Below are 12662 nucleotides of genomic sequence, written 5' to 3' on the forward strand. Positions count from 1 at the left end.
TATCGTATCTGTACCAAAAAGAATGAAAACCGGGTAGTACACCAATATATATTCTGTTCTATCTAAATATCTTGATTATTGGATCATAAAAATGATTAAATGTCTGAGATTCACATTGTACTACAATAAATTTTTCACTTAATATAAGCAATATGTGTGGGAGTCGGAGTCGGAGTCGTGGAGTCGGAGTCGGAGTTGGAGTCGGAGTCGGTGTAAGGGAAATTGAGGAGTCGGAGTCGCAGGTTTGGCTTACCGACTCCACAGCCCTGACGTCCAGGGAGGTTGGCTACAGTCCTATGGAGCTTAGATTTCTGAATAATAAGTGCAACTGTAGTCACAGGAACATCAAGCTGCTTGGAGATGATCTTATAACTTTTATCTTTAACATGTCTGTCTATAATTTTCTTTCTAATCTCCTGAGATGACTCTTTCCTTCGCTTCCTCTGGACCATGTTGAGTGTGATACACACCATGTCACCAAAGAGCACAGGGAGTATCTGCAGCCATATATACAGGCCCACTCACTGATTCCAAGATTGTAGGTCTTTTTTATTATATGTAAATACTTCACATGACACAACTGCGATACATTCCAAGATAAAACACAATAGAACATAAACATAAGAATAAAACTCCAATCAGATGACAAAATCAGACATAAATTACAAAGAAATAAATCAGAAATGGAAATAAAATGGGGAAGGTTCATGACCTACTAATCTGGGAAAAAAGAAAAATTCAGATAAAATAAAGAATACAAAACTAAGAAGGGAAGAAACAAAATAACATAACTACATGAATATCCCTGTGAAATAATAAATAGTATAAAATCATGAAAAAACCCCTGTCCTGCTTCACTCAAACTACTATATACAACCCTGTTATGAATGAGTCACCGAAGGAGGAAAAAACAAAAATACAAGCTAAGTCCAGAAAACCGGAGAGGTTGGTAGCTATCGGATTGCAGACCCCTGATCTTATCCACAACAACTAACAGTAGCCGTGGGGGGTTCCTATGATGCCCTAGACCCCTCGATCACAGCCGGAGAACTAAACAGGCCTAAAGAAAGAAAGGGGAAATCTAAACTGCCCCAGAGCAGACCCCAAAGCAATAGGCAGCCCCAACATATAATGACGGTGAAGCAAGATGAAAACACTAACACAGATAGAAAGATAGGTTGAGCAAACGATGGGGCCCAAGCTAACTAAAAAGGACAGGATAGAAAAGCTGCTGTCTACAATCCGTAAAAAACCCTACCAAAAAATTTCCCAACCGTCTGATAGGAAAAACAGGCCCTGAAGTTGCTAGGACTTCAAAAAGACTATATAGCACTCAGGTAAATTCTGAAGACAGAGCAAAGAGACAAACTGATCAGAGACAAAAATGGAACTCAGCACACCCCCGACCGGGGATGGCTGAACTCCAAAAAACAAGGTAAACAAAAAAAACTAATAAGTTCACTAGCAGAGCAAAAACTTTTATCTTTGGGAAGCAGGAATCAGACTGGTCTCCAAGAATCCAGCAGAGAAATCACCAGTGGCTCAGAAGGGCGTCGGCTGCCTTATATCCAGTCAGAATTTCCTGTTACCCAGTCATCATCTACCAGATCAGGTGTTTGGTAATCAGCCTCACTACGTTCCTTCACCAGAAGAGGGAGTTCATCAGACATCGACGGTGAAGGGGAAAATGAACTCACAACACAACCCCATACTGCATTCACACCGTCCTATATACAATAGAAACAATATACAGTTGTGGCCAAAAGTATTGACACCCCTGCAATTTTGTCAGATAATAATCAGTTTCTTCCTGAAAATGATTGCAAACACAAATTCTTTGGTATTATTATCTTCATTTAATTTGTCTTAAATGAAAAAACAAAAAAGAGAATGAAGCAAAAAGCAAAACATTGATCATTTCACACAAAACTCCAAAAATGGGCCAGACAAAAGTATTGGCACCCTCAGCCTAATACTTGGTTGCACAACCTTTAGCTTAAATAACTGCGACCAACCGCTTCCGGTAACCATCAGTGAGTTTCTTACCATGCTCTGCTGGAATTTAAGACCATTCTTCTTTGGCAAACTGCTCCAGGTCCCTGATATTAGAATTGTGACTTCTCCAGACTGCCATTTTTAGATCTCTCCACAGGTGTTCTATGGGATTCAGGTCTGGACTCATTGCTGGCCACCTTAGAAGTCTCCATTGCTTTCTCTCAAACCATTTTCTAGTGCTTTTTGAAGTGTGTTTTGGCTCATTGTCCTGCTGGAAGACCCATGACCTCTGAGGGAGACCCAGCTTTCTCACACTGGGTCCTACATTATGCTGCAAAAGTTGTTGGTAGCCTTCAGACTTCATAATGCCATGCACACAGTCAAGCAGTCCAGTGCCAGAGGCAGCAAAGCAAACCCAAAACATCAGGGAACCTCCGCCATGTTTGACTGTAGGGACCGTGTTCTTTTCTTTGAATGCCTCTTTTTTTCTCCTGTAAACTCTATGTTGATACCTTTGCACAAAAAGCTCTACTTTTGTCTCATCTGACCAGAGAACATTCTTCCAAAACATTTTAGGCTTTTTCAGGTAAGTTTTGGCAAACTCCAGCCTGGCTTTTTTATGTCTCGGGGTAAGAAGTGGAGTCTTCCTGGGTCTCCTACCATACAGTCCCTTTTCATTCAGACGCCGACGGATAGTAAGGGTTGACACTGTTGTACCCTCGGACTGCAGGGCAGCTTGAACTTGTTTGTATGTTAGTCGAGGTTCTTTATCCAACATCCGCACAATCTTGCATTGAAATCTCTTGTCAATTTTTCTTTTCCGCCCACATCTAGGGAGGGTAGCCACAGTGCCATGGGCTTTAAACTTCTTGATGACACTGTGCACGGTAGACACAGGAACATTCAGGTGTTTGGAGATGGACTTGTAGCCTTGAGATTGCTTATGCTTCCTCACAATTTGGTTTCTCAAGTCCTCAGACATTTCTTTGGTCTTTTTTCTTTTCTCCATGCTCAATGTTGTACACACAAGGACACAGGTTGAGTCAACTTTAATCCATGTCAACTGGCTGCAAGTGTGATTTAGTTATTGCCAACACCTGTTAGGTGCCACAGGTAAGTTACAGGTGCTGTTAATTACACAAATTAGAGAAGCATCACATGATTTTTCGAACAGTGCCAATACTTTTGTCCACCCTCTTTTTTATGTTTGGTGTGAAATTATATCCAATTTGGCTTTAGGACAATTCTTTTTGTGTTTTTTCATTTAAGACAAATTAAATGAAGATAATAATACCAAAGAATTTGTGTTTGCAATCATTTTCAGGAAGAAACTGAGTATTATCTGACAAAATTGCAGGGGTGTTAATACTTTTGGCCACAACTGTAAAACATTACACTAAACCGAATTTTATACAACACCGCAAACAGAACAAATACCTACTGGTCCCGCTGCCTTACCTTACAGCCACCCCATTACACCACCACATTCATACTACAACAAACCTATATACAACACAATATACAAAATTAACAAAAAATTTTTTTAATTTTTGGTTTTACTATGCATAAACACACAGCTACACTAACTATCCCACCACCCCTGATCCAGCTCTGGCCACAAAGTTCAGTAATTCTCCGAGCTAGGGTCACGCTCCAAAGTTTTTCCCTAGGTGGGGCCTGGGCCAGGCCAGATCAGTCTCTTATCACCGCTGTTGAACCCCCCATCCCCCAATCCCCCCACCCAACCTAAGACCTTCTATTATACAACTATACACAATATATACAGATACATAAATCCAACATTACAGAACACAACCTACATACTCACCACCCAAGGCTCAAGTTTGATGCCTGCAAACCTCCTATTCAGTAGACAGAAATACAAATCAAAAATCAAGGGTGCAAAGACATCAGCCCACCACCAGGATATAGGAGTACTAACGGACTAAGGCACCCCGAAGGAGAAACCCCTCCAGAAATTGGCCGCCCTTCCAGGCACCCAGTCTTTAACACTCCAGAGAACATACCTTCACCAGGGCATCTAGGATGCTGCTACAAACTTCATCTACATGAAGGATTTTACTCTGCGTCGAAACTAAAACTCGTGCTTTCCACTTGAAGTACCTGACCACTGCGCTGACTATGAATAAAGTAACTCGGTCCCTTCTCCCAAGGTCTCCGAACGCTCCATAGGCCCACTCACCATAGAACAGAGTAGCCAGCTGCTGCCAACCAATGGAAGCTCTCACCCTGTTGTACACCTCTGTATTAAAGGGACAATGGAGCAGGAAGTTCTCCATGCTTTCCAGCATGTTAGCACAAGCCTCACGGGGGGAAATTCCTGTCCTGGGAGCTCCTATAGTTCAAATTGTCCCTCACATACAACTTACCTTGGAAACAGCACTCAGTCAAGTCCAAGTACTTCTTGGAAGACTATTTGAAAGACTATTTAACTGCCAGACATTTTAAAAGACCAACTACTAAGTTAGGCACAGGCAGTCGCCTCTCAGGCTCTTTTCCTTGTGGAAGTTGCACTATTTGACCATACATGATTGCCACTGATAGTGTTACTCTTTCTACTTCACCAGAAACAATCAAAATTAAAATTCTACTCTAATTGTCGATCAAGAAATGTGATCTATCTTCTGATTTGGCAATGTCCAAAGATTTATATGGGTCAAACAAGTCAGGAGGTTCTTCGAAGGATACAACAACATATCTCCAATATTGGCAAAGGGAAGGGCGACCAAGAAAAGTGTAAGCCTATTACCTCAATAGCTTCACATTTTCTTGAACACTATGCAAGTAAACATCATGGAAAACATATTAGGGTGGTAGATCAAGTTCACAATAATATCTGGGGTGGGAAACCAACGAAGGAACTCCTGCGTCGTGAAGCTCGTGGATTTATAACCTAAAGAGCATGTCACCTAGCGGTTTGAATGAGGAGTTGTTTTCTGGTTTTTATGGTTAGTAATTTTGGTGATACTGACTTAATTATATTTCTTCTTTTTGATTTTTTTCGTTGAGGTCTCTTATTCTTGATTGGGATGCATCCTCTTTAGAAACCTTGGTCTTATGGTTTCAGCAATGTTTCATTGGTCATCTGATTCCTCTCTCTTTCATGTGAGCTTACCTGGAATTGGATGGTTACCTCCTTTATAGAAATTCTTTATCTTCTGGAGTATTCGACTATTTTCAATCAGCTGTGATCCACATAAGGATAATATGTATATTTATATAACGATGTCATTTTATTTTTTATGTATATTTATATGGACATATTTGGTAATTTTTTTTTATACCTATTTAATTAATTTATTTGTGCATTTGATAGGGTCCAAGTTTTTCATTTGTGTAGAGATATTTTGTAGATGTATACCTGCGGCTATATATCCATTTAAGGACTTTAGTAAAAGCCTCCACTTTCCAGTACCCCCTCTTTCCTGTAAATTTTAATGTGTTTTAATTATTGAATAAATATATGTTTTAAATCTATAGTGTAGTCACTTCAATTGGTTTGTTCTCTAATTCCAGGAACAAACCCTGTGATCATTATTGTATCAAGAAAGTGCTGCCCATTTATGGGCTTTACAGATTGTTGGACAAACTTGTTATATAAAATTATTACTTTTGTCAGATTCAAGTTATTTCTATGACCATTGTGGGTTTTTCTGTCATTAAACGAGGGGTACCAACAATTTTGACCACTTGTGTAGACTTTGCTGTTACTGTAAAATGCAGCTGAAAATTTGCATTAAAAACGCAGCAAAAACCACCGCAAAAACACCACTTATGAACATACCATAACAGTTTAAATCATAATAGTGCCAAATATTATAAAACCCATATAGAACTGCTAAATAGCAGATAGCTAGTAACATGCTATTCTCAGCAAAATAGAGCAATGCACATGTATCTAAATGGCCCCTTAACCTTAGGGCCCCATAACAGCTACTTTGGGTGCTGCAATGATTACAGATATTATAAAAAAACTCATATTGTCTAATAAACACAAACATTTAGCATGAAAAATATTTACCAAAGAGCTTTTCATTTTTCCCGGTAAAGGATCTTCACTATTTGCAGAACTTATCACGTTTTCATGAATCCACTTGGGAAAACATCTGTAGCTAATAAATGACCTAAAATACAAGACAAATTTCTATTAAAAAGAAAAATAAAGAGATTGTTCACCATCTATAATTGTTTTTATATTTAAAATACTGTGCATTAATTAATTACATAATTAAGGAGATCTGTTGGAGATCAATATATTGTTCTCAATGTTCTCAAATAATACGCAGTATATTCCACTGACCTAAGTGAGTCCATCTATGGAGGCAGATACTGTGGATTAAAGTTCAATAAACTATGAGAGGCTTACTCAAGGCAATGATCCTGTAAAACAAACGCTGCCCCAGCTGGTGGCAGGTGTTGGAATGTAAGGAGGTAGCGGGGAACCTAAAGTGCCTCCTCTCCCCTGGACACAGTTCACACGATTACCTGTGGCATCTCATTGTTATTAATGTGTAGCATAATGTTTATGCACTGTGATGCCTTGTATCTGCATGTACTGTGTATATGTTTAGGATGAGGGATAGAATTTAGCATAGAGTAATAGCAGGGTTAGAATAGAAGGGGGAACATTGGAGATAGAGACTAGGATAGAAAATGACATTAGTTTAAGCACAGGCAGCAAGGAGTTAAGTAGATGGGAGAAGCACAGAGCAGACCAGCACAGAGCAGGGAGATATAGGAAAGGCACTTCCTGTTTAGAATCAGATGCCTGAGCAGTCTGCCCAAAGGCAGGACACAAACAGAGAGACAGTTACAGGCCATGGGAGTAAGGCTGTGGATGGCAGTAAGGGACCCCAGGCTGGAGAATAGTGCAGTCGGGCACCAGCTCAACAGGATCATCCCCAGGAAGGACAAGGGGCTGACAGAGCTGGTGATGCTGAAGGTACAGATGGGACACGAACTGTCCAAAGATGCTGACTGGATGGCAGAGGAAACGAAAGCGCAGACAGGACAAAGTCAGGCTAGATGTATGGCCGTGAACACCGAGAGTAATGAAAGAAAAATGACAGATACTAGAGTCTGCCCAAAAAGCAGGGAAAGAACAGGAAACGTTGCCCCGTATGAACTGTGCTGCTTATGTGATGGATGCCTTGCCATTTAGTAAGGTTCAACTGTTGGAAAAGAGCTGTGATGTTGTGGTGTTTCATGGAACCAGGGAGCCAGAGGTTGGAGTGACAGAGACTGAGGGAATCCCAGCAATAGAAGTGAGTACTACACTGCACCCATCTCTCCATGTGCAAGGTGTCAGGGTGCTCACTGATTGTGGAATAATGCTAGGCAGGAGATAGCATAAACAAGTCAAATTTTATTCAACACAGAAAAACAGACAAAAAAAATTGTTAAAAACATTAAAAATGGTCAAACATATCACATATATACAAATTGCACAAAGCTCCTAATAGAGCATACCACCTACCGCTAAACACTCCACAATGGGAAAGTGACCCTAGGTCCATGTAAACAGCATACCAGAGTGTGAAAAAATACACCCCCTCAAATAAAAATATTTAACCAAGCAGAAGGTAGAAAACACTCTCTGTAGTAAAGGTGCACAATAAATTCATTACCTGAAAAGAGGGTTAACACTAATGCCATTAGTCACCACAGATAGAGATATATAACTGTGACGAACAGCCCACCGCTGTTCACCCAATACGGAGACTAACGGGGGTCCCGCTGCTACCAAAACGCGACAGACAGCGGACCCTGTGTCACCACTATGTCACAATCCCACCACTGACACGGGTGTATCAGCGGACGGAGGGACGTGACACACTGCCGGCACACGGCTATCACAGGTGCAGTGGGGGCTTATCTTAGTTATCCCACCACTGGCACCATGTGACAAAAATATCCAGCAAGCTAATCTCGCTCTACAATTTGCTGCAGGGGGGTATTTTGGATGCCCCACCACTGCTATCAATCTTCTAAGTACTGCGGGGAGTTATGTACATCCCACTTTCTCAGTTCCACTTTGGAACTCGCAGCTCTCCGGCGCCCCCTTACCCTCAGGTCAGTCGGGGAACTGCACCTAGGCTAATTAGTCGCCGGACGGGCTGCTTGTTGTGAACCAGCAATTAGGCTTCTGCAGTCAGGGAATTATCAATGCTGTGGCTGCAGCCCCTCACTCAGCAATATAAGACCCTTCTGGACTGCCAGCAAGCAGCAATAACCGTACACAACGCGCTGCGCTGCCACCAGCTCCTGGTTTCTCCGCTTAAGTTATAGTCTCAAGGGAGGGGTTCGAAGCCAACCCGACAAATTAGTAGCGATTATCTAACAAAGGCGTATAGTTCGATTCTTGGAGCAAGGAGACAGAACTAAATATTAAATCATTTATTCCCCGAAAGAGGGCAGTGATTATACAGATAAAAGTTGCTATAAAATTGAGACATTACATATGTACAGTTACAAATATAAAATAAAAGATGGATGAACATAGAAAGTAACACTCACGGTTGTTCATGACTCTTTAGGCAAAACCAAGTGGCTGAGTGGGTGAAGGAGAAGGCGGCGCCACACATCTCCACTCATCTGGGTTCTGCTCAGCACGGACTCTGCAGCTGTTCTGAGCTGGTTTTGCCAAGGGAATGCCTTATAGACTCTGCTATGTGACATCACGGAGAGATGCATTCTGGGGTAGTCCCACCTCTCTTTCCAAGGTAGAAATCTTACCAAACTTCATAATCGTCATAACTTAGCGAGGGAAGCCCGCACAGACACATATATGGCATCATTGGTTGTAATTTGTCGAGTACAATCATTCAAGCCCAAATATGCAGTATTTCTGATACACCGTTTAGCAGGAACCCATATCTCAGGTTCTGATGATCCGAGAGTTTTGCAACTGGCACCACAGCGAAGCTGGGTCCACTCGGATCAAAGAAATATGATTGTTGTTTCTCTGTCATGTATGGTTTGCGAGCCAGGCTTCTTTTTAATATCTCCTATATTGATCCTAGCACACTTTCAGAGAACAAAGGGATCTTTTCCTCCTAGCTAATTAACATTCCTGCTCTTCCAGAGGGAGTGGCAGGGTTGATAACACTTGGTGGGGGAAGGGATTCCTACTACCTACAGTTTACAGTGTCATAGAATGGAGGATCTCTAGCACATTCCAACAGAAAACATATTTTGCAGACATTGTATATCACACCTCCCCCTTAAGAGGGCGCTAAGGAGGCATTACCTCTCGGTAATCGGCCATGCGCACCTCAGCGGGTTCGCCCCGGCGGGACAACCCATCGGTATTGCCATTTTCCCTGCCCTTCTGATGTTTTACAGTAAAGTCGTACTGTTGAAGGGCAAGGCTCCAGCGGAGCAACCTTCCATTGGTTCCGGACACTGTGTGCAACCAGCTCAGAGGGTTGTGGTCAGTTACCACCGTGAAGGCGCGCCCGTACAGGTAGGGCTGCAAATGTTGCAGTGCCCACACCATGGCCAGACACTCCTTCTCGATGGTCGAGTATGCCACTTCCCTCGGCAGAAGTTTCCGGCTCAGGTACAAAACGGGGTGCTCCTGGTCCCCCGAGTCGACCTGGCTGAGCACAGCACCGAGGCCAAACTCGCTGGCGTCGGTCTGTACCAGAAACGGGCGACTGCTGTCGACTGCTCTCAACACTGGAGAGCTGCACAGGGCTGCTTTCAAAGCTTGGAAAGCCGCCTCACAGTCATCTGTCCAGTTGACTGTTTGGGGTAGCCTCTGCTTGGTGAGGTCAGTCAAGGGTTTTGCAAGGGAGCTATAGTCCTGCACGAACCGCCTATAGTACCCTGCAGTGCCCAAGAAGGACTTCACCTGTTTCTTGGTCCTGGGGGTGGGCCAGGACACGATTGCGTCCACCTTTTCTGGCTCTGGACTCATGAAACCCCCGCCTACCCGGTGCCCCAGGTAGTGGACCTTGTGCATGCCTATCTAGCACTTTCCCGGCTTGATAGTCAGACCTGCCTGGTGAAGACGCTTGAGCACCTCCTGGAGGTGCTGAAGGTGTTCCTCACAGGTGGAACTGAATATGGCAATATCGTCTAAGTACGCCACCGCGTACTCCTCCAGTCCCCGAAGCAGGTGGTCGACCATCCGCTGGAATGTGGCAGGGGCATTTTTCATGCCGAAGGGCATGACTATGGACTCGTACAGTCCAAAGAGGGTGATAAAGGCGGATTTCTCCTGCGCCTCAGGGCTCAGGGGAATCTGCCAGTATCCCCGACTCAAAGCCATGATGGATATGTACTCGGCTTTCGCCAACCGCTCATGCAAATCCTCGATGCGCGGCATTGGGTGGGCATCAGAGGTTGTGATGGCGTTGAGCCCCCTGTAGTCCACGCAGAACTGGGTGGTTCGATCCTTTTTAGGCATGAGGACTACAGGTGAAGCTCACGCGCTTTTTGACCATGGAATCACCCCTAGCCTTAACATCTCATCGATCTCTTGGCGCATGACTTGTTGCACCACCTCAGAGATCCGATAAGGTGTTCGCCGTAATGGGGAGTGATTCCCGGTGTCCACCTCATGAACCGCTAACTCCGTCCTCCCAGGTTGGTTGGTGAACACGGCCCGGAAGGGTTCCAGAATGGCCATCAACTGCAACCGCTGGGATACGGTTAGCAAACCACTTATCTCCATGTCCTCCATGGACCCATCAGCCTTGGCTTGGGCCAGCATGTCCAGGAGGGGATCTTCCTCCCCATCCTCTGGCAGATTGCGGACCGGTAGGATGCAAGCTTCACGTTCGTAGTGCGCCTTCAGCATGTTGACGTGAAAGGCCTTGCGCCTACCCCGAGCATGGTCAAGCATGACCACGTAGGTGACCGGGTTGAGCTGTTGGTGGACGACGTATGGGCCTTCCCAGGCTGCCTGAAGCTTATCCATTGGTACAGGGACCAGCACCCACACCTTTTGACCCACCTGGTAGGTCCGCTCCCGGGCGTTCTGGTCATACCAGTGCTTCTGGTCAGCCTGAGCCTGCGTCATGTTGTCATGCACCAACTGCGTCAAGGTCTGCATCTTGTCACGAAAGCGCATGACATAATCCACGATGGACACTTCTGTGAGGTTTGGCTCATCTTCCCAGGATTCTCTTATCAACCCAAAGGGTCCCCGGACTCGCCTGCCATACAGGAACTCGAAGGAGGAGAACCCGGTCGAGGCCTGCGGAACTTCTCTGTAAGCGAACAGCAGGTGTGGGAGGTACCACTCCCAGTCGCGCCCTTGGGTCTCAACCAGTATGCGGAGCATCTGTTTGAGGGTACCGTTGAAGCGTTCACACAAACCATTAGTCTGTGGGTGATATGCACTCGATACCAGGTGCTTCACCTGCATTTTCTCACAGAGAGCCTCCATTAGGCGAGACATGAATTGGGTCCCTTGATCGGTAAGCATCTCCCTGGGAAATCCTACCCTTGAAAACATGGTCACCAGTGCGTCAGCCACCTTATCTGCCCTGGTTGAAGACAGAGCTACTGCCTCTGGGTACCGGGTAGCGTAGTCTACCACAGTGAGAATGGATCGCTTTCCAGAGCTGCTGGGGACGGCCAGCGGGCCTACAATGTCCACCGCGATTCTCTGGAAAGGCTCCTCTATCACCAGCAAAGGAAAAAGGGGAGCCTTAAGAGCAGGCCCCGCCTTACCCACTTTTTGACAGGTGGCACAGGAGCGGCAGTAGTGTGTTACATCTGTCCCCATCTTGGGCCAATAGAAGTGTTGAGACAGCCGTGCCTTTGTTTTGGTGATCCCCAAGTGTCCAGCGAGTGGAATCTCATGGGCAATCTGCAACAACTCAGTTCTGAACTGTAGGGGAACGACTAGCTGTCTCTCCCTCAACCACTCCTTTTGGGGATCTCTGGGTACTGTCTCCCGATACAATCTTCCTCGTTCCCAGAACACCCTCTCCTTATCAGACTCGGAGGTGGGCGTCTTGGCGAGACCTCTCAATTTCTCCAGACTCTCATCTGAGTGCAGAGCAGTCTGGAACTCCTTGCTGGAGGCTGCCAGAAGTGACATCAGGGTACCTTCCTTACTGGGACCCTCTGGAACCGGCTCTGGGTTCACCTCTGGTTCAGTCTCTCCTGTAGCAGCAGAGGGTCCAGAAGACAGTGCGTTACCTGCGATCTGGGCACTCTGACTGTGCGTGACAGCTGCTATGTATGCTGCCTCCCTGGAGATTTCTACAGACCCACCAGCCGGTGCTGCCCTGGGCTCTACCTCCCCATCCACCCCCAACACTTCAGAAGCAGTGCTACTTATGGGCCAGTTACCTTCCTCGGTGGCACTGGTCAGTTGCATGGCATTACCTTCCTCATGGTCCCCATGCACCTCCCCATTTCCTTGAGCACCATTGCTTGCTCCTGCCAGGGGTTCCTCAGCCGTCTCACTCCGCAGAGTGACGGGGCTGAGCACTTTGGTACCTGTGGACACATCTACCGTTTCAAAGAAAGGGTTAACGGGTTCAGTCGGCACAGATACATCAACATCATTATCACCATTCCTAGGACAAAAATGGTTATCAGATTGCTTTGGTACATTCACATCACCATCAGCATCATCAACATCAGGGTTAACGTTACCCTTATTATCAGATTGGGGAAGGGTG

General features: G+C 45.1%; 1 protein-coding gene across 1 annotated transcript in view; it reads right to left on the minus strand.

Annotated features, from left to right (window-relative positions):
• Nucleotides 1–12662, minus strand: part of LOC141054931 (pecanex-like protein 2) — a 2173030-nt gene that overhangs the window by 1117423 nt on the left and 1042945 nt on the right. Inside the window, exon 16 of the mRNA XM_073551818.1 lies at nucleotides 6038–6140. Within this exon, the coding sequence (XP_073407919.1) occupies nucleotides 6038–6140 (103 nt within the window). The remainder of the gene's footprint in view (nucleotides 1–6037; nucleotides 6141–12662) is intronic.

This window comes from Dendrobates tinctorius, unplaced genomic scaffold (assembly GCF_039654945.1).
Source record: "Dendrobates tinctorius isolate UK_male_01 unplaced genomic scaffold, ASM3965494v1 ptg000181l, whole genome shotgun sequence".
Classification (NCBI taxonomy): domain Eukaryota; kingdom Metazoa; phylum Chordata; class Amphibia; order Anura; family Dendrobatidae; genus Dendrobates; species Dendrobates tinctorius.